This window comes from Phasianus colchicus, chromosome 36 (assembly GCF_987193195.1).
Source record: "Phasianus colchicus chromosome 36, bPhaCol1.hap1.1, whole genome shotgun sequence".
Lineage (NCBI taxonomy): Eukaryota > Metazoa > Chordata > Aves > Galliformes > Phasianidae > Phasianus > Phasianus colchicus.
The window spans coordinates 1,417,253-1,444,326 of record NC_143471.1 but is presented as its reverse complement, the minus strand read 5'-3'; the positions used below and the strand labels follow the sequence as shown (position 1 = coordinate 1,444,326).

Below are 27,074 nucleotides of genomic sequence, written 5' to 3'. Positions count from 1 at the left end.
CAGATATGGGGCACACAGACATCTATGGGGCACACACGCATCTATGGGGCACACACACATCTAAGGGGCACACACACAGCTATGGGGCACACATGTATGGGGCACACACACATCTATGGGGCACAGACATCTATGGGGCACACACACATCTATGGGTCACAGATATCTATGGGGCACACACACATCTATGGGGCACACACACATCTATGGGGCACAGACATCTATGGGGCACACACACATCTATGGGGCACACATCTATGGGGCACACACATCTATGGGGCACACACACATCTATGGGGCACACGCATCTATGGGGCACACACATCTATGGGGCACACGCATCTATGGGGCACACATCTATGGGGCACACACATCTATGGGGCACACACACATCTATGGGGCACACACATCTATGGGGCACATGCATCTATGGGGCACACACATCTATGGGGCACACACATCTATGGGTCTCACCCCACACATCTATGGGGCACAGACATCTATGGGGCACACACACATCTATGGGTCACAGATATCTATGGGGCACACACACATCTGTGGGGCACACACACATCTATGGGGCACACACACATCTATGGGGCACACACATCTATGGGGCACACACAGCTATGGAGCACACACACAGCTATGGGGCACAGACAGATATGGGGCACACACATCTATGGGGCACACACACAGCTATGGGGCACACGCATCTATGGGGCACACACGCATCTATGGGGCACACACACATCTATGGGGCACACACATCTATGGGGCACACACACATCTCTGTGTCCCACCCCACAAATCTATGGGGCACACACATCTATGGGGCACACACACATCTATGGGGCACAGATATGGGGCACACAGACATCTATGGGGCACACACGCATCTATGGGGCACACACACATCTATGGGGCACACACACAGCTATGGGGCACACACACATCTATGGGGCACAGACATCTATGGGGCACACACACATCTATGGGTCACAGATATCTATGGGGCACACACACATCTATGGGGCACACACACATCTATGGGGCACAGACATCTATGGGGCACACACACATCTATGGGGCACACACATCTATGGGGCACACACACATCTATGGGGCACACGCATCTATGGGGCACACACATCTATGGGGCACACGCATCTATGGGGCACACATCTATGGGGCACACACATCTATGGGGCACACACACATCTATGGGGCACACACATCTATGGGGCACACGCATCTATGGGGCACACGCATCTATGGGGCACACACATCTATGGGTCTCACCCCACACATCTATGGGGCACACACACATCTATGGGGCACAGACATCTATGGGGCACACACACATCTATGGGTCACAGATATCTATGGGGCACACACACATCTGTGGGGCACACACACATCTATGGGGCACACACACATCTATGGGTCACAGATATCTATGGGGCACACACGCATCTATGGGGCACACACGTATCTATGGGGCACAGACAGATATGGGGCACACACATCTATGGGGCACACACACATCTATGGGGCACAGATATCTATGGGGCACACACGCATCTATGGGGCACACACACATCTGTGGGGCACAAACGCATCTATGGGGCACACACATCTATGGGGCACACTCACATCTATGGGGCACACACACATCTATGGGGCACACGCATCTATGGGGCACACATCTATGGGGCACACACATCTATGGGGCACACACACATCTATGGGGCACACACATCTATGGGGCACACACACATCTGTGGGGCACACACACATCTATGGGGCACAGACATCTATGGGGCACACACATCTATGGGGCACACACACATCTGTGGGGCACACACATCTGTGGGGCACACGCATCTATGGGGCACACGCATCTATGGGGCACACACACATCTCTGGGGCACACACATCTATGGGGCACACACACATCTATGGGGCACACACATCTATGGGGCACAGACATCTATGGGGCACACACACATCTCTGGGGCACACACATCTATGGGGCACACACACATCTATGGGGCACACACATCTATGGGGCACACGCATCTATGGGGCACACACACATCTCTGGGGCACACACATCTATGGGGCACACACACATCTATGGGGCACACGCATCTATGGGGCACACACACATCTCTGGGGCACACACATCTATGGGGCACACACGCATTTATGGGGCACACACATCTATGGGGCACACACATCTATGGGGCACACACGCATCTATGGGGCACACATCTATGGGGCACACACACATCTATGGGGCACACACATCTATGGGGCACACGCATCTATGGGGCACACGCATCTATGGGGCACACGCATCTATGGGGCACACACACATCTGTGGGGCACACACACATCTATGGGGCACAGACATCTATGGGGCACACACACATCTATGGGGCACACATCTATGGGGCACACACATCTATGGGGCACACACACATCTATGGGGCACACACACATCTATGGGGCACACACACATCTATGGGGCACAGACATCTATGGGGCACACACACATCTATGGGGCACACATCTATGGGGCACACACATCTATGGGGCACACACACATCTATGGGGCACACACACATCTATGGGGCACACGCATCTATGGGGCACACACATCTATGGGGCACACGCATCTATGGGGCACACATCTATGGGGCACACACATCTATGGGGCACACACACATCTATGGGGCACACACATCTATGGGGCACACACACATCTATGGGTCACAGATATCTATGGGGCACACACACATCTGTGGGGCACACACACATCTATGGGGCACACACGTATCTATGGGGCACACACACATCTATGGGGCACACACACATCTATGGGGCACAGACATCTATGGGGCACACGCATCTATGGGGCACACACACATCTATGGGGCACACACATCTATGGGGCACAGATATCTATGGGGCACACACACATCTATGGGGCACACACATCTATGGGGCACACACATCTATGGGGCACACACACATCTGTGGGGCACACACACATCTATGGGGCACAGACATCTATGGGGCACACGCATCTATGGGGCACACACACATCTATGGGGCACACACATCTATGGGGCACAGATATCTATGGGGCACACACACATCTATGGGGCACACACACATCTATGGGGCACACACACATCTATGGGGCACAGACATCTATGGGGCACACACAGCTATGGGGCACACACACATCTATGGGGCACACTCACATCTATGGGGCACACACACATCTATGGGGCACACACATCTATGGGGCACATACACATCTATGGGGCACACACATCTATGGGGCACAGACATCTATGGGGCACACACACATCTATGGGGCACAGACATCTATGGGGCACACACACATCTATGGGGCACACACACATCTATGGGGCACACACATCTATGGGGCACACACATCTATGGGGCACACACATCTATGGGGCACACATGCATCTATGGGGCACACATCTATGGGGCACACACACATCTATGGGGCACACACACAGCTATGGGGCACACGCATCTATGGGGCACACACATCTATGCGGCACACGCATCTATGGGGCACACGCATCTATGGGGCACACACACATCTGTGGGGCACACACACATCTATGGGGCACAGACATCTATGGGGCACACACACATCTATGGGGCACACACATCTATGGGGCACACACACAGCTATGGGGCACACACGCATCTATGGGGCACACACGCATCTATGGGGCACACACACATCTATGGGGCACACACATCTATGGGGCACACACACATCTATGGGGCACAGATATGGGGCACACAGACATCTATGGGGCACACACGCATCTATGGGGCACACACACATCTATGGGGCACACACACAGCTATGGGGCACACACACATCTATGGGGCACACACACATCTATGGGGCACAGACAGATATGGGGCACACACATCTATGGGGCACACACACATCTATGGGGCACAGACATCTATGGGGCACACACGCATCTATGGGGCACACACATCTATGGGGCACACACGCATCTATGGGGCACACATCTATGGGGCACACACATCTATGGGGCACACACACATCTATGGGGCACACACATCTATGGGGCACACGCATCTATGGGGCACACACATCTATGGGGCACACGCATCTATGGGGCACACATCTATGGGGCACACACATCTATGGGGCACACGCATCTATGGGGCACACACATCTATGGGTCTCACCCCACACATCTATGGGGCACAGACATCTATGGGGCACACACACATCTATGGGTCACAGATATCTATGGGGCACACACACATCTATGGGGCACACACATCTATGGGGCACACACACATCTATGGGGCACACGCATCTATGGGGCACACATCTATGGGGCACACACATCTATGGGGCACACACACATCTGTGGGGCACACACAAATCTATGGGGCACACACATCTATGGGGCACACACATCTATGGGGCACACACACATCTATGGGTCACAGATATCTATGGGGCACACACACATCTATGGGGCACACACATCTATGGGGCACACACACATCTATGGGGCACACACGCATCTATGGGGCACACACACATCTATGGGGCACACACATCTATGGGGCACACACGCATCTATGGGGCACACACATCTATGGGGCACACACACATCTATGGGGCACACACACATCTGTGGGGCACACACACATCTATGGGGCACAGATATCTATGGGGCACACACATCTATGGGGCACACACATCTATGGGGCACACACATCTATGCGGCACACACATCTATGGGGCACACACACATCTGTGGGGCACACACACATCTATGGGGCACAGATATCTATGGGGCACACACACATCTATGGGGCACACACACATCTATGGGGCACACACACATCTATGGGGCACAGATATCTATGGGGCACACACACATCTATGGGGCACAGACATCTATGGGGCACACACACATCTATGGGGCACACTCACATCTATGGGGCACACACACATCTATGGGGCACACACATCTATGGGGCACACACGCATCTATGGGGCACACATCTATGGGGCACACGCACATCTATGGGGCACACACATCTATGGGGCACACACATCTATGGGGCACACACACATCTGTGGGGCACACACACATCTATGGGGCACACGCATCTATGGGGCACACACATCTATGGGTCTCACCCCACACATCTATGGGGCACAGACATCTATGGGGCACACACACAGCTATGGGGCACAGACAGATATGGGGCACACACATCTATGGGGCACACACGCATCTATGGGGCACACACGCATCTATGGGGCACAGACAGATATGGGGCACACACATCTATGGGGCACACACACAGCTATGGGGCACACGCATCTATGGGGCACACACGCATCTATGGGGCACACACACATCTATGGGGCACACACATCTATGGGGCACACACACATCTCTGTGTCCCACCCCACAAATCTATGGGGCACACACATCTATGGGGCACACACACATCTATGGGGCACAGATATGGGGCACACAGACATCTATGGGGCACACACGCATCTATGGGGCACACACACATCTAAGGGGCACACACACAGCTATGGGGCACACACACATCTATGGGGCACAGACATCTATGGGGCACACACACATCTATGGGTCACAGATATCTATGGGGCACACACACATCTATGGGGCACACACACATCTATGGGGCACAGACATCTATGGGGCACACACACATCTATGGGGCACACATCTATGGGGCACACACATCTATGGGGCACACACACATCTATGGGGCACACGCATCTATGGGGCACACACATCTATGGGGCACACGCATCTATGGGGCACACATCTATGGGGCACACACATCTATGGGGCACACACACATCTATGGGGCACACACATCTATGGGGCACACGCATCTATGGGGCACACGCATCTATGGGGCACACACATCTATGGGTCTCACCCCACACATCTATGGGGCACAGACATCTATGGGGCACACACACATCTATGGGTCACAGATATCTATGGGGCACACACACATCTGTGGGGCACACACACATCTATGGGGCACACACACATCTATGGGTCACAGATATCTATGGGGCACACACGCATCTATGGGGCACACACGTATCTATGGGGCACAGACAGATATGGGGCACACACATCTATGGGGCACACACACATCTATGGGGCACAGACATCTATGGGGCACACACGCATCTATGGGGCACACACACATCTGTGGGGCACAAACGCATCTATGGGGCACACACATCTATGGGGCACACTCACATCTATGGGGCACACACACATCTATGGGGCACACGCATCTATGGGGCACACATCTATGGGGCACACACATCTATGGGGCACACACACATCTATGGGGCACACACATCTATGGGGCACACACACATCTGTGGGGCACACACACATCTATGGGGCACAGACATCTATGGGGCACACACATCTATGGGGCACACACACATCTGTGGGGCACACACACATCTATGGGGCACACACACATCTATGGGACACACACATCTATGGGGCACACACGCATCTATGGGGCACACACATCTATGGGGCACACACGCATCTATGGGGCACACATCTATGGGGCACACACACATCTATGGGGCACACACATCTATGGGGCACACACATCTATGGGGCACACACACATCTATGGGGCACACACATCTATGGGGCACACGCATCTATGGGGCACACGCATCTATGGGGCACACACACATCTCTGGGGCACACACATCTATGGGGCACACACACATCTATGGGGCACACGCATCTATGGGGCACACACACATCTCTGGGGCACACACATCTATGGGGCACACACGCATTTATGGGGCACACACATCTATGGGGCACACACATCTATGGGGCACACACGCATCTATGGGGCACACATCTATGGGGCACACACACATCTATGGGGCACACACATCTATGGGGCACACGCATCTATGGGGCACACACATCTATGGGGCACACGCATCTATGGGGCACACGCATCTATGGGGCACACACACATCTGTGGGGCACACACACATCTATGGGGCACAGACATCTATGGGGCACACACACATCTATGGGGCACAGACATCTATGGGGCACACACACATCTATGGGTCACAGATATCTATGGGGCACACGCATCTATGGGGCACACACACAGCTATGGGGCACACGCATTTATGGGGCACACACATCTATGGGGCACACGCATCTATGGGGCACACACATCTATGGGTCTCACCCCACACATCTATGGGGCACAGACATCTATGGGGCTCACACATCTATGGAGCACACACACAGCTATGGGGCACACACGCATCTATGGGGCACACACGCATCTATGGGGCACAGACAGATATGGGGCACACACATCTATGGGGCACACACACATCTATGGGGCACACACGCATCTATGGGGCACACACATCTATGGGGCACACACACATCTATGGGGCACACACACATCTATGGGGCACACACACATCTATGGGGCACAGACATCTATGGGGCACACACACATCTATGGGGCACACATCTATGGGGCACACACATCTATGGGGCACACACACATCTATGGGGCACACACACATCTATGGGGCACACGCATCTATGGGGCACACACATCTATGGGGCACACGCATCTATGGGGCACACATCTATGGGGCACACACATCTATGGGGCACACACACATCTATGGGGCACACACATCTATGGGGCACACACACATCTATGGGTCACAGATATCTATGGGGCACACACACATCTGTGGGGCACACACACATCTATGGGGCACACACACATCTATGGGTCACAGATATCTATGGGGCACACACGCATCTATGGGGCACACACGTATCTATGGGGCACACACGCATCTGTGGGGCACACACACATCTATGGGGCACAGACATCTATGGGGCACACGCATCTATGGGGCACACACACATCTATGGGGCACACACATCTATGGGGCACAGATATCTATGGGGCACACACACATCTATGGGGCACACACATCTATGGGGCACACACATCTATGGGGCACACACACATCTGTGGGGCACACACACATCTATGGGGCACAGACATCTATGGGGCACACGCATCTATGGGGCACACACACATCTATGGGGCACACACATCTATGGGGCACACACACATCTATGGGGCACAGATATCTATGGGGCACACACACATCTATGGGGCACACACATCTATGGGGCACACACACATCTATGGGGCACAGACATCTATGGGGCACACACAGCTATGGGGCACACACACATCTATGGGGCACACTCACATCTATGGGGCACACACACATCTATGGGGCACACACATCTATGGGGCACAGACATCTATGGGGCACACACACATCTATGGGGCACACACACATCTATGGGGCACACACATCTATGGGGCACACACACATCTATGGGGCACACACACATCTATGGGGCACACACATCTATGGGGCACACGCATTTATGGGGCACACACATCTATGGGGCACACACATCTATGGGGCACACATGCATCTATGGGGCACACATCTATGGGGCACACACACATCTATGGGGCACACACATCTATGGGGCACACGCATCTATGGGGCACACACATCTATGGGGCACACGCATCTATGGGGCACACGCATCTATGGGGCACACACACATCTGTGGGGCACACACACATCTATGGGGCACACACACATCTATGGGGCACAGACATCTATGGGGCACACACACATCTATGGGGCACACACATCTATGGGGCACACACATCTATGGGGCACACACACATCTATGGGGCACAGACATCTATGGGGCACACACGCATCTATGGGGCACAGATATCTATGGGGCACACGCATCTATGGGGCACACACACATCTATGGGGCACACGCATTTATGGGGCACACACATCTATGGGGCACACGCATCTATGGGGCACACACATCTATGGGTCTCACCCCACACATCTATGGGGCACAGACATCTATGGGGCACACACACATCTATGGGGCACACACGAATCTATGGGGCACACACGCATCTATGGGGCACACACACATCTATGGGGCACACACATCTATGGGGCACACACACATCTATGGGGCACAGACATCTATGGGGCACACACACATCTATGGGGCACACACATCTATGGGGCACACACATCTATGGGGCACACACACATCTATGGGGCACACACATCTATGGGGCACACACACATCTCTGTGTCCCACCCCACAAATCTATGGGGCAAACACATCTATGGGGCACAGATATGGGGCACACAGACATCTATGGGGCACACACATCTATGGGGCACACACACATCTGTGGGGCACACACACATCTATGGGGCACACACACATCTATGGGTCACAGATATCTATGGGGCACACTCACATCTATGGGGCACACACACATCTATGGGGCACACACGCATCTATGGGGCACACACGCATCTATGGGGCACAGACAGATATGGGGCACACACACATCTATGGGGCACACACACATCTATGGGGCACAGACATCTATGGGGCACACACGCATCTATGGGGCACACACATCTATGGGGCACACACACATCTATGGGGCACACGCATCTATGGGGCACACACACATCTATGGGTCACAGATATCTATGGGGCACACACACATCTATGGGGCACACACATCTATGGGGCACACACACATCTATGGGGCACACACGCATCTATGGGGCACACACACATCTATGGGGCACACACATCTATGGGGCACACACGCATCTATGGGGCACAGACATCTATGGGGCACACATCTATGGGGCACACGCATCTATGGGGCACACATCCATAGGGCACACACATCTATGGGGCACACACACATCTATGGGGCACACGCATCTATGGGGCACACACATCTATGGGTCTCACCCCACACATCTATGGGGCACAGACATCTATGGGGCACACACATCTATGGGGCACACACACATCTATGGGGCACACACATCTATGGGGCACACACACATCTATGGGGCACACACATCTATGGGGCACACACACATCTATGGGGCACACACACATCTGTGGGGCACACACAAATCTATGGGGCACAGATATCTATGGGGCACACACACATCTATGGGGCACACACATCTATGGGGCACACACACATCTATGGGGCACACACATCTATGGGGCACACACATCTATGGGGCACAGACATCTATGGGGCACACACACATCTATGGGGCACACACACAGCTAAGGGGCACACACACAGCTAAGGGGCACACACGCATCTATGGGGCACACACACATCTATGGGGCACACACACATCTCTGTGTCCCACCCCACAAATCTATGGGGCACACACATCTATGGGGCACAGATATGGGGCACACAGACATCTATGGGGCACACACGCATCTATGGGGCACACACACATCTATGGGGCACAGACATCTATGGGGCACACACACATCTATGGGGCACACACGCATCTATGGGGCACACACGCATCTATGGGGCACACACACATCTATGGGGCACAGACATCTATGGGGCACACACGCATCTCTGGGGCACACACATCTATGGGGCACACACACATCTATGGGGCACACACATCTATGGGGCACACACACATCTATGGGGCACACACACATCTATGGGGCACACACATCTATGGGGCACACACATCTATGGGGCACACACACATCTGTGGGGCTCACACACATCTATGGGTCACAGATATCTATGGGGCACACACACATCTATGGGGCACAGACATGTATGGGGCACACACGCATCTATGGGGCACACACATCTATGGGGCACACTCACATCTATGGGGCACACACACATCTATGGGGCACACGCATCTATGGGGCACACACACATCTATGGGGCACACACGCATCTATGGGTCACAGATATCTATGGGGCACACACACATCTATGGGGCACACACATCTATGGGGCACACGCATCTATGGGGCACACACATCTATGGGGCACACATCCATGGGGCACACACATCTATGGGGCACACACACATCTATGGGGCACAGACATCTATGGGGCACACACATCTATGGGGCACACACACATCTATGGGGCACACACATCTATGGGGCACAGACATCTATGGGGCACACACATCTATGGGGCACACACACATCTATGGGGCACACACATCTATGGGGCACACACATCTATGGGGCACACACACATCTGTGGGGCACACACACATCTATGGGGCACAGATATCTATGGGGCACACACACATCTATGGGGCACACACACATCTATGGGGCACAGACATCTATGGGGCACACACACATCTATGGGTCACAGATATCTATGGGGCACACACACATTTATGGGGCACACACGCATCTATGGGGCACACACGCATCTATGGGGCACACACATCTATGGGGCACACACACATCTATGGGGCACACACATCTATGGGGCACACATCTATGGGGCACACGCATCTATGGGGCACACATCCATGGGGCACACACATCTATGGGGCACACACACATCTATGGGGCACACACATCTATGGGGCACACACATCTATGGGGCACACACACATCTATGGGGCACACGCATCTATGGGGCACACACATCTATGGGTCTCACCCCACACATCTATGGGGCACAGACATCTATGGGGCACACACACATCTATGGGGCACACACATCTATGGGGCACACACACATCTATGGGGCACAGACATCTATGGGGCACACACATCTATGGGGCACACACACATCTATGGGGCACACACATCTATGGGGCACACACACATCTATGGGGCACACACATCTATGGGGCACACACACATCTGTGGGGCACACACGCATCTATGGGGCACACACACATCTATGGGGCACAGATATCTATGGGGCACACACACATCTATGGGACACACACACATCTATGGGGCACACGCATCTATGGGGCACACACACATCTATGGGGCACACACGCATCTATGGGGCACACACGCATCTATGGGGCACAGACAGATATGGGGCACACACACATCTATGGGGCACACACACATCTATGGGGCACAGACATCTATGGGGCACACACGCATCTATGGGGCACACACATCTATGGGGCACACACACATCAATGGGGCACACGCATCTATGGGGCACACACATCTATGGGGCACACACACATCTATGGGGCACAGATATCTATGGGGCACACACACATCTATGGGGCACACACATCTATGGGGCACACACACATCTATGCGGCACACACACATCTATGGGGCACACACATCTATGGGGCACACACGCATCTATGGGGCACACATCTATGGGGCACACACATCTATGGGGCACACACGCATCTATGGGGCACACATCTATGGGGCACACGCATCTATGGGGCACACATCCATGGGGCACACACATCTATGGGGCACACACACATCTATGGGGCACACACATCTATGGGGCACACACACATCTGTGGGGCACACACACATCTATGGGGCACAGATATCTATGGGGCACACACACATCTGTGGGGCACACACACATCTATGGGTCACACACATCTATGGGGCACACACATCTATGGGGCACACACACATCTATGGGGCACACACATCTATGGGGCACACACATATCTATGGGGCACACACATCTATGGGGCACACACGCATCTATGGGGCACACACATCTATGGGGCACACACGCATCTATGGGGCACACATCTATGGGGCACACACATCTATGGGGCACACACGCATCTATGGGGCACACATCTATGGGGCACACACACATCTATGGGGCACACATCCATGGGGCACACACATCTATGGGGCACACACACATCTATGGGGCACACACATCTATGGGGCACACACATCTATGGGGCACACACACATCTATGGGGCACACACATCTATGGGGCACACACACATCTATGGGGCACAGACATCTATGGGGCACACACATCTATGGGGCACACACATATCTATGGGGCACACACATCTATGGGGCACACACACATCTATGGGGCACACACATCTATGGGGCACAGACATCTATGGGGCACACACACATCTATGGGGCACAGACATCTATGGGGCACACACACATCTATGGGGCACACACACATCTGTGGGGCACACACACATCTATGGGGCACACACACATCTATGGGGCACAGACATCTATGGGGAACACACATCTATGGGGCACACGCATCTATGGGGCACACACATCTATGGGGCACACACATCTATGGGGAACACACATCTATGGGGCACACACACATCTATGGGGCACACACACATCTATGGGGCACACACATCTATGGGGCACACGCATCTATGGGGCACACACATCTATGGGGCACACGCATCTATGGTGCACAGACATCTATGGGTCTCACCCCACACATCTATGGTGCACAGACATCTATGGGGCACACACACATCTATGGGGCACACACACATCTATGGGGCACACACACATCTATGGGGCACAGACATCTATGGGGCACACACACATCTATGGGGCACACACATCTATGGGGCACACACACATCTATGGGGCACAGACATCTATGGGGCACACACATCTATGGGGCACACACACATCTATGGGGCACACACATCTATGGGGCACACACACATCTGTGGGGCACACACGCATCTATGGGGCACAGACATCTATGGGGCACACACACATCTATGGGTCACAGATATCTATGGGGCACACACACATCTATGGGGCACACACATCTATGGGGCACACACACATCTATGGGGCACACGCACATCTATGGGGCACACACGAATCTATGGGGCACACACGCATCTATGGGGCACAGACAGATATGGGGCACACACATCTATGGGGCACACACACATCTATGGGGCACAGACATCTATGGGGCACACACGCATCTATGGGGCACACATCTATGGGGCACAGACATCTATGGGGCACACACGCATCTATGGGGCACAAACATCTATGGGGCACACACACATCTATGGGGCACACACACATCTATGGGGCACAAACATCTATGGGGCACACGCATCTATGGGGCACACACACATCTATGGGGCACAGACATCTATGGGGCAGACACACATCTATGGGGCACACACACATCTATGGGGCACAGACATCTATGGGGCACACACACATCTATGGGGCACACACACATCTATGGGGCGCAGACATCTATGGGGCACACACATCTATGGGGCACACACACATCTATGGGGCACACACATCTATGGGGCACACACACATCTATGGGGCACACACACATCTATGGGGCACAGACAGCAATGGGGCACACACACATCTCTGGGTCCCACCCCACACATCTATGGGGCACACACGCATCTATGGGGCACACATCTATGGGGCACAGACATCTATGGGGCACACACGCATCTATGGGGCACACACGCATCTATGGGGCACAAACATCTATGGGGCACACACACATCTATGGGGCACACACACATCTATGGGGCACACACACATCTATGGGGCACACACATGTATGGGGCACACACACATCTATGGGGCACACACATCTATGGGGCACACACACATCTCTGGGTCCCACCCCACACATCTATGGGGCACAGACATCTATGGGGCACACACACATCTATGGGGCACACACACAGCTATGGGGCACAGACAACAATGGGGCACACACACATCTATGGGGCACACACACATCTATGGGGCACACACACATCTATGGGGCACACACAGATCTATGGGGCACACACACAGCTATGGGGCACACACACACCCGTGGGTCCCACCCCACACATCCCTGGGTCCCCCTCCCCCCCCCCCAAATCTATGGGGCGCCCCACACCGTGCTGCTCCCCAGCTGCTGCACCCCGCGCTCGCAGTCCCCGCATCCGTCGGGGCTCCAGCCGTTAGGGATGTAATTAGCTAACGAGTTCAGCTGCAGCTGCGGGCAAACGGGGCACTGAGACCCACAGCCACCCCATAACGACCCCATAACGACCCCACAACCCCACTGCCACCCCACAGCCACCCCACAACCCCACAGAGACCCCAAAACCCCACAGCCACCCCACAACCCCACAGAGACCCCAAAACCCAACAGCCACCCCACAACCCCAAGAGACCCCACAGAGACCCCATAACGACCCCACAACCCCACAGAGACCCCATAACGACCCCACAACCCCAAGAGAACCCACAGAGACCCCACAACCCCACAGAGACCCCATAACGACCCCACAACCCCAAGAGAACCCAAAGAGACCCCACAACCCCACAGAGACCCCATAACGACCCCACAACCCCACAGCCACCCCACAGAGACCCCATAACAACCCCACAGAGACCCCAAAACCCCACAGAGACCCACAGCCTCCCCACAACCCCAAGAGACCCCACAGAGACCCCACAACCTGAAGAGAACCCACAGAGACCCCACAACCCCACAGAGATCCCATAGAGACCCCACAGCCTCCCCACAACCCCAAGAGACTCCACAGAGACCCCACAAACCCCAAGAGACCCCACAGAGACCCCACAGCCACCCCACAACCCCAAGAGACCCCACAGAGCCCCCACAACCTGAAGAGAACCCACAGAGACCCCACAACCCCACAGAGATCCCATAGAGACCCCACAGACACCCCACAACCCCACAGAGACCCCAAAATGACCCCAGAACCCCACAGAGACCCCATAGAGACCCCACAACCCCAAGAGACCCCACAGCCACCCCACAACCCCACAGAGACCCCATAACAACCCCACAGAGACCCCATAGAGACCCCACAGAGACCCCACAACCACAAGAGACCCCACAGAGACCCCACAACCCCGAGAGACCCCACAGAGTCCCCACAGAGACCCCACAACCCCACAGAGACCCCACAACGACCCCACAACCCCAAGAGAACCCAGAGAGACCCCACAGCCACCCCACAACCCCAAGAGACCCCAAAACCCCACAGCCACCCCACAACCCCAAGAGACCCCACAGAGACCCCATAACGACCCCACAACCCCACAGAGACCCCATAACGACCCCACAGAGATCCCAAAACCCCAGAGACCCACAGCCACCCCACAACCCCACAGAGACCCCACAACCCCACAGAGACCCCACGGCCACCCCACAACCCCAAGAGAACCCATAGAGACCCCACAGCCACCCCACAACCCCAAGAGACCCCACAGAGCCCCCAAAACCTGAAGAGAACCCACAGAGACCCCACAACCCCACAGAGATCCCATAACGACCCCACAACCCCACAGCCACCCCACAGAGACCCCATAACAACCCCACAGAGACCCCAAAACCCCAGAGACCCACAGCCACCCCACAACCCCACAGAGACCCCATAGAGACCCCACAGAGAGCCCACAGCCACCCCACAAACACAAGAGACCCCACAGAGACCCCATAACGACCCCACAACCCCAAGAGACACCACAGAGACCCCATAACGACCCCACAAAGACCCCACAGAGACCCCACAGCCACCCCACAACCCCACAGAGACCCCAAAACCCCACAGCCACCCCACAACCCCAAGAGACCCCACAGAGACCCCACAACCCCACAGAGACCCCACAACGACCCCACAACCCCAAGAGAACCCAGAGAGACCCCACAGCCCCCCCACAACCACAAGAGACCCCACAGAGACCCCACAGAGACCCCACAACCCCACAGAGACCCCATAGAGACCCCACAGAGTCCCCACAGAGACCCCACAACCCCAAGAGAACCCACAGAGACCCCACAACCCCACAGAGACCCCATAACGACCCCACAACCCCACAGCCACCCCACAGAGACCCCATAACAACCCCACAGAGACCCCAAAACCCCACAGAGACCCACAGCCTCCCCACAACCCCAAGAGACTCCACAGAGACCCCACAAACCCCAAGAGACCCCACAGAGACCCCATAACGACCCCACAACCCCACAGAGACCCCATAACGACCCCACAGAGATCCCAAAACCCCAGAGACCCACAGCCACCCCACAACCCCACAGAGACCCCACAACCCCACAGAGACCCCACGGCCACCCCACAACCCCGAGAGACCCCACAGAGAGCCCACAGCCACCCCACAAACACAAGAGACCCCACAGAGACCCCGTAACGACCCCACAACCACAAGAGACCCCACAGCCACCCCACAGCCACCCCACAACCACAAGAGACCCCATAGAGACACCACAGAGACCCCACAACCCCACAGCCACCCCACAACCCCAAGAGACCCCACAGAGACCCCACAGCCACCCCACAACCCCACAGAGACCCCAAAATGACCCCACAAGCCCACAGAGACCCCATAGAGACCCCACAGCCTCCCCACAACCCCACAGAGACCCCACAACCCCGAGAGACCCCACAGAGAGCCCACAGAAACCCCACAACCCCACAGAGACCCCATAACAACCCCACAGAGACCCCATAGAGACCCCACAGAGACCCCACAACCACAAGAGACCCCACAGAGACCCCACAACCCCGAGAGACCCCACAGAGAGCCCACAGCCACCCCACAAACCCACAGAGACCCCATAACAACCCCACAGAGACCCCAAAACCACAAGAGACCCCATAGATACCCCACAACCCCAAGAGACCCCACAGAGACCCCATAACCCCACAGAGACCCCACAGCCACCCCACAACCCCAAGAGACCCCACAGAGTCCCCACAGAGACCCCACAACCCCACAGAGACCCCACAACGACCCCACAACCCCAAGAGAACCCAGAGAGACCCCACAGCCCCCCCACAACCCCACAGAGACCCCATAGAGACCCCACAGCCACCCCACAACCACAAGAGACCCCACAGAGACCCCACAACCCCATAGAGACCCCACAGCAACCCCACAACCCCACAGAGACCCCACAGCCACCCCACAACCAAAAGAGACCCCACAGAGAGCCCAAAATGACCCCAGAACCCCACAGAGACCCCATAGAGACACCACAACCCCATAGAGACCCCACAACCACCCCACAACCCCACAGAGACCCCACAGCCACCCCACAACCACAAGAGACCCCATAGAGACCCAACAGAGGCCCCACAGCCACCCCACAACCCCACAGAGACCCCATAACGACCCCACAACCCCAAGAGAACCCACAGAGACCCCACAACCCCACAGAGATCCCATAACGACCCCACAACCCCACAGCCACCCCACAGAGACCCCATAACAACCCCACAGAGACCCCAAAACCCCAGAGACCCACAGCCACCCCACAACCCCACAGAGACCCCATAGAGACCCCACAGAGAGCCCACAGCCACCCCACAAACACAAGAGACCCCACAGAGACCCCATAACGACCCCACAACCCCAAGAGACCCCACAGCCACCCCACAACCACAAGAGACCCCATGGAGACCCCACAGAGGCCCCACAACCCCAAGAGACACCACAGAGACCCCATAACGACCCCACAAAGACCCCACAGAGACCCCACAGCCACCCCACAACCCCACAGAGACCCCAAAACCCCACAGCCACCCCACAACCCCAAGAGACCCCACAGAGACCCCACAACCCCACAGAGACCCCACAACGACCCCACAACCCCAAGAGAACCCAGAGAGACCCCACAGCCCCCCCACAACCACAAGAGACCCCACAGAGACCCCACAGAGACCCCACAACCCCACAGAGACCCCATAGAGACCCCACAGAGTCCCCACAGAGACCCCACAACCCCAAGAGAACCCACAGAGACCCCACAACCCCACAGAGACCCCATAACGACCCCACAACCCCACAGCCACCCCACAGAGACCCCATAACAACCCCACAGAGACCCCAAAACCCCACAGAGACCCACAGCCTCCCCACAACCCCAAGAGACTCCACAGAGACCCCACAAACCCCAAGAGACCCCACAGAGACCCCATAACGACCCCACAACCCCACAGAGACCCCATAACGACCCCACAGAGATCCCAAAACCCCAGAGACCCACAGCCACCCCACAACCCCACAGAGACCCCACAACCCCACAGAGACCCCACGGCCACCCCACAACCCCAAGAGAACCCATAGAGACCCCACAGCCACCCCACAACCCCAAGAGACCCCACAGAGCCCCCAAAACCTGAAGAGAACCCACAGAGACCCCACAACCCCACAGAGATCCCATAACGACCCCACAACCCCACAGCCACCCCACAGAGACCCCATAACAACCCCACAGAGACCCCAAAACCCCAGAGACCCACAGCCACCCCACAACCCCACAGAGACCCCATAGAGACCCCACAGAGAGCCCACAGCCACCCCACAAACACAAGAGACCCCACAGAGACCCCATAACGACCCCACAACCCCAAGAGACCCCACAGCCACCCCACAACCACAAGAGACCCCATGGAGACCCCACAGAGGCCCCACAACCCCAAGAGACACCACAGAGACCCCATAACGACCCCACAAAGACCCCACAGAGACCCCACAGCCACCCCACAACCCCACAGAGACCCCAAAACCCCACAGCCACCCCACAACCCCAAGAGACCCCACAGAGACCCCACAACCCCACAGAGACCCCACAACGACCCCACAACCCCAAGAGAACCCAGAGAGACCCCACAGCCCCCCCACAACCACAAGAGACCCCACAGAGACCCCACAGAGACCCCACAACCCCACAGAGACCCCATAGAGACCCCACAGAGTCCCCACAGAGACCCCACAACCCCAAGAGAACCCACAGAGACCCCACAACCCCACAGAGACCCCATAACGACCCCACAACCCCACAGCCACCCCACAGAGACCCCATAACAACCCCACAGAGACCCCAAAACCCCACAGAGACCCACAGCCTCCCCACAACCCCAAGAGACTCCACAGAGACCCCACAAACCCCAAGAGACCCCACAGAGACCCCATAACGACCCCACAACCCCACAGAGACCCCATAACGACCCCACAGAGATCCCAAAACCCCAGAGACCCACAGCCACCCCACAACCCCACAGAGACCCCACAACCCCACAGAGACCCCACGGCCACCCCACAACCCCGAGAGACCCCACAGAGAGCCCACAGCCACCCCACAAACACAAGAGACCCCACAGAGACCCCGTAACGACCCCACAACCACAAGAGACCCCACAGCCACCCCACAGCCACCCCACAACCACAAGAGACCCCATAGAGACACCACAGAGACCCCACAACCCCACAGCCACCCCACAACCCCAAGAGACCCCACAGAGACCCCACAGCCACCCCACAACCCCACAGAGACCCCAAAATGACCCCACAAGCCCACAGAGACCCCATAGAGACCCCACAGCCTCCCCACAACCCCACAGAGACCCCACAACCCCGAGAGACCCCACAGAGAGCCCACAGAAACCCCACAACCCCACAGAGACCCCATAACAACCCCACAGAGACCCCATAGAGACCCCACAGAGACCCCACAACCACAAGAGACCCCACAGAGACCCCACAACCCCGAGAGACCCCACAGAGAGCCCACAGCCACCCCACAAACCCACAGAGACCCCATAACAACCCCACAGAGACCCCAAAACCACAAGAGACCCCATAGATACCCCACAACCCCAAGAGACCCCACAGAGACCCCATAACCCCACAGAGACCCCACAGCCACCCCACAACCCCAAGAGACCCCACAGAGTCCCCACAGAGACCCCACAACCCCACAGAGACCCCACAACGACCCCACAACCCCAAGAGAACCCAGAGAGACCCCACAGCCCCCCCACAACCCCACAGAGACCCCATAGAGACCCCACAGCCACCCCACAACCACAAGAGACCCCACAGAGACCCCACAACCCCATAGAGACCCCACAGCAACCCCACAACCCCACAGAGACCCCACAGCCACCCCACAACCAAAAGAGACCCCACAGAGAGCCCAAAATGACCCCAGAACCCCACAGAGACCCCATAGAGACACCACAACCCCATAGAGACCCCACAACCACCCCACAACCCCACAGAGACCCCACAGCCACCCCACAACCACAAGAGACCCCATAGAGACCCAACAGAGGCCCCACAGCCACCCCACAACCCCACAGAGACCCCATAACGACCCCACAACCCCAAGAGAACCCACAGAGACCCCACAACCCCACAGAGATCCCATAACGACCCCACAACCCCACAGCCACCCCACAGAGACCCCATAACAACCCCACAGAGACCCCAAAACCCCAGAGACCCACAGCCACCCCACAACCCCACAGAGACCCCATAGAGACCCCACAGAGAGCCCACAGCCACCCCACAAACACAAGAGACCCCACAGAGACCCCATAACGACCCCACAACCCCAAGAGACCCCACAGCCACCCCACAACCACAAGAGACCCCATGGAGACCCCACAGAGGCCCCACAACCCCAAGAGACACCACAGAGACCCCATAACGACCCCACAAAGACCCCACAGAGACCCCACAGCCACCCCACAACCCCACAGAGACCCCAAAACCCCACAGCCACCCCACAACCCCAAGAGACCCCACAGAGACCCCACAACCCCACAGAGACCCCACAACGACCCCACAACCCCAAGAGAACCCAGAGAGACCCCACAGCCCCCCCACAACCACAAGAGACCCCACAGAGACCCCACAGAGACCCCACAACCCCACAGAGACCCCATAGAGACCCCACAGAGTCCCCACAGAGACCCCACAACCCCAAGAGAACCCACAGAGACCCCACAACCCCACAGAGACCCCATAACGACCCCACAACCCCACAGCCACCCCACAGAGACCCCATAACAACCCCACAGAGACCCCAAAACCCCACAGAGACCCACAGCCTCCCCACAACCCCAAGAGACTCCACAGAGACCCCACAAACCCCAAGAGACCCCACAGAGACCCCATAACGACCCCACAACCCCACAGAGACCCCATAACGACCCCACAGAGATCCCAAAACCCCAGAGACCCACAGCCACCCCACAACCCCACAGAGACCCCACAACCCCACAGAGACCCCACGGCCACCCCACAACCCCAAGAGAACCCATAGAGACCCCACAGCCACCCCACAACCCCAAGAGACCCCACAGAGCCCCCAAAACCTGAAGAGAACCCACAGAGACCCCACAACCCCACAGAGATCCCATAACGACCCCACAACCCCACAGCCACCCCACAGAGACCCCATAACAACCCCACAGAGACCCCAAAACCCCAGAGACCCACAGCCACCCCACAACCCCACAGAGACCCCATAGAGACCCCACAGAGAGCCCACAGCCACCCCACAAACACAAGAGACCCCACAGAGACCCCATAACGACCCCACAACCCCAAGAGACCCCACAGCCACCCCACAACCACAAGAGACCCCATGGAGACCCCACAGAGGCCCCACAACCCCAAGAGACACCACAGAGACCCCATAACGACCCCACAAAGACCCCACAGAGACCCCACAGCCACCCCACAACCCCACAGAGACCCCAAAACCCCACAGCCACCCCACAACCCCAAGAGACCCCACAGAGACCCCACAACCCCACAGAGACCCCACAACGACCCCACAACCCCAAGAGAACCCAGAGAGACCCCACAGCCCCCCCACAACCACAAGAGACCCCACAGAGACCCCACAGAGACCCCACAACCCCACAGAGACCCCATAGAGACCCCACAGAGTCCCCACAGAGACCCCACAACCCCAAGAGAACCCACAGAGACCCCACAACCCCACAGAGACCCCATAACGACCCCACAACCCCACAGCCACCCCACAGAGACCCCATAACAACCCCACAGAGACCCCAAAACCCCACAGAGACCCACAGCCTCCCCACAACCCCAAGAGACTCCACAGAGACCCCACAAACCCCAAGAGACCCCACAGAGACCCCATAACGACCCCACAACCCCACAGAGACCCCATAACGACCCCACAGAGATCCCAAAACCCCAGAGACCCACAGCCACCCCACAACCCCACAGAGACCCCACAACCCCACAGAGACCCCACGGCCACCCCACAACCCCAAGAGAACCCATAGAGACCCCACAGCCACCCCACAACCCCAAGAGACCCCACAGAGCCCCCAAAACCTGAAGAGAACCCACAGAGACCCCACAACCCCACAGAGATCCCATAACGACCCCACAACCCCACAGCCACCCCACAGAGACCCCATAACAACCCCACAGAGACCCCAAAACCCCAGAGACCCACAGCCACCCCACAACCCCACAGAGACCCCATAGAGACCCCACAGAGAGCCCACAGCCACCCCACAAACACAAGAGACCCCACAGAGACCCCATAACGACCCCACAACCCCAAGAGACACCACAGAGACCCCATAACGACCCCACAAAGACCCCACAGAGACCCCACAGCCACCCCACAACCCCACAGAGACCCCAAAACCCCACAGCCACCCCACAACCCCAAGAGACCCCACAGAGACCCCACAACCCCACAGAGACCCCACAACGACCCCACAACCCCAAGAGAACCCAGAGAGACCCCACAGCCCCCCCACAACCACAAGAGACCCCACAGAGACCCCACAGAGACCCCACAACCCCACAGAGACCCCATAGAGACCCCACAGAGTCCCCACAGAGACCCCACAACCCCAAGAGAACCCACAGAGACCCCACAACCCCACAGAGACCCCATAACGACCCCACAACCCCACAGCCACCCCACAGAGACCCCATAACAACCCCACAGAGACCCCAAAACCCCACAGAGACCCACAGCCTCCCCACAACCCCAAGAGACTCCACAGAGACCCCACAAACCCCAAGAGACCCCACAGAGACCCCATAACGACCCCACAACCCCACAGAGACCCCATAACGACCCCACAGAGATCCCAAAACCCCAGAGACCCACAGCCACCCCACAACCCCACAGAGACCCCACAACCCCACAGAGACCCCACGGCCACCCCACAACCCCGAGAGACCCCACAGAGAGCCCACAGCCACCCCACAAACACAAGAGACCCCACAGAGACCCCGTAACGACCCCACAACCACAAGAGACCCCACAGCCACCCCACAGCCACCCCACAACCACAAGAGACCCCATAGAGACACCACAGAGACCCCACAACCCCACAGCCACCCCACAACCCCAAGAGACCCCACAGAGACCCCACAGCCACCCCACAACCCCACAGAGACCCCAAAATGACCCCACAAGCCCACAGAGACCCCATAGAGACCCCACAGCCTCCCCACAACCCCACAGAGACCCCACAACCCCGAGAGACCCCACAGAGAGCCCACAGAAACCCCACAACCCCACAGAGACCCCATAACAACCCCACAGAGACCCCATAGAGACCCCACAGAGACCCCACAACCACAAGAGACCCCACAGAGACCCCACAACCCCGAGAGACCCCACAGAGAGCCCACAGCCACCCCACAAACCCACAGAGACCCCATAACAACCCCACAGAGACCCCAAAACCACAAGAGACCCCATAGATACCCCACAACCCCAAGAGACCCCACAGAGACCCCATAACCCCACAGAGACCCCACAGCCACCCCACAACCCCAAGAGACCCCACAGAGTCCCCACAGAGACCCCACAACCCCACAGAGACCCCACAACGACCCCACAACCCCAAGAGAACCCAGAGAGACCCCACAGCCCCCCCACAACCCCACAGAGACCCCATAGAGACCCCACAGCCACCCCACAACCACAAGAGACCCCACAGAGACCCCACAACCCCATAGAGACCCCACAGCAACCCCACAACCCCACAGAGACCCCACAGCCACCCCACAACCAAAAGAGACCCCACAGAGAGCCCAAAATGACCCCAGAACCCCACAGAGACCCCATAGAGACACCACAACCCCATAGAGACCCCACAACCACCCCACAACCCCACAGAGACCCCACAGCCACCCCACAACCACAAGAGACCCCATAGAGACCCAACAGAGGCCCCACAGCCACCCCACAACCCCACAGAGACCCCATAACGACCCCACAACCCCAAGAGAACCCACAGAGACCCCACAACCCCACAGAGATCCCATAACGACCCCACAACCCCACAGCCACCCCACAGAGACCCCATAACAACCCCACAGAGACCCCAAAACCCCAGAGACCCACAGCCACCCCACAACCCCACAGAGACCCCATAGAGACCCCACAGAGAGCCCACAGCCACCCCACAAACACAAGAGACCCTACAGAGACCCCATAACGACCCCACAACCCCAAGAGACCCCACAGCCACCCCACAACCACAAGAGACCCCATGGAGACCCCACAGAGGCCCCACAACCCCAAGAGACACCACAGAGACCCCATAACGACCCCACAAAGACCCCACAGAGACCCCACAGCCACCCCACAACCCCACAGAGACCCCAAAACCCCACAGCCACCCCACAACCCCAAGAGACCCCACAGAGACCCCACAACCCCACAGAGACCCCACAACGACCCCACAACCCCAAGAGAACCCAGAGAGACCCCACAGCCCCCCCACAACCACAAGAGACCCCACAGAGACCCCACAGAGACCCCACAACCCCACAGAGACCCCATAGAGACCCCACAGAGTCCCCACAGAGACCCCACAACCCCAAGAGAACCCACAGAGACCCCACAACCCCACAGAGACCCCATAACGACCCCACAACCCCACAGCCACCCCACAGAGACCCCATAACAACCCCACAGAGACCCCAAAACCCCACAGAGACCCACAGCCTCCCCACAACCCCAAGAGACTCCACAGAGACCCCACAAACCCCAAGAGACCCCACAGAGACCCCATAACGACCCCACAACCCCACAGAGACCCCATAACGACCCCACAGAGATCCCAAAACCCCAGAGACCCACAGCCACCCCACAACCCCACAGAGACCCCACAACCCCACAGAGACCCCACGGCCACCCCACAACCCCAAGAGAACCCATAGAGACCCCACAGCCACCCCACAACCCCAAGAGACCCCACAGAGCCCCCAAAACCTGAAGAGAACCCACAGAGACCCCACAACCCCACAGAGATCCCATAACGACCCCACAACCCCACAGCCACCCCACAGAGACCCCATAACAACCCCACAGAGACCCCAAAACCCCAGAGACCCACAGCCACCCCACAACTCCACAGAGACCCCATAGAGAGCCCACAGCCACCCCACAACCCCACAGAGACCCCACAACAACCCCACAGAGACCCCATAGAGACCCCACAGAGAGCCCACAGCCACCCCACAAACACAAGAGACCCCACAGAGACCCCATAACGACCCCACAACAAGAGACCCCGCAGCCACCCCACAGCCACCCCACAACCCCAAGAGACCCCATAGAGACCCCACAGCCACCCCACAACCACAAGAGACCCCATAGAGACCCCACAGCCACCCCACAACCACAAGAGACCCCATAGAGACACCACAGAGACCCCACAGAGACCCCAAAACCCCACAGCCACCCCAAAACCACCAGAGACCCCACAGAGACCCCACAACCCCACAGAGACCCCACAGCCACCCCACAACCCCACTGAGACCCCAAAATGACCCCAGAACCCCACAGAGACCCCATAGAGACACCACAACCCCATAGAGACCCCACAACTCCACAGACACCCCAGAGCCACCCCACAACCCCACAGAGACCCCACAACCCCAAGAGACCCCATAGAGAGCCCACAGCCACCCCACAACCCCAGAGACCCCATAACGACCCCACAGCCACCCCACAACCACAAGAGACCCCATAGAGACCCCACAACCCCACAGAGACCCCATAACCACCCCACAGAGACCCCACAACCCCAAGAGACCCCACAGAGGCCCCATAACGACCCCACAACCCCAAG

General features: G+C 57.0%; 1 protein-coding gene across 2 annotated transcripts in view; it reads right to left on the bottom strand.

Moving 5' to 3' along the window:
- Positions 1 to 27,074, bottom strand: part of PLOD3 (procollagen-lysine,2-oxoglutarate 5-dioxygenase 3) — a 118,722-nt gene that overhangs the window by 69,167 nt on the left and 22,481 nt on the right. For both annotated transcript variants that reach the window (XM_090129369.1, XM_090129370.1), the window contains exon 8: positions 15,035 to 15,133. In XM_090129369.1, the coding sequence (XP_089985495.1) occupies positions 15,035 to 15,133 (99 nt within the window). The remainder of the gene's footprint in view (positions 1 to 15,034; positions 15,134 to 27,074) is intronic.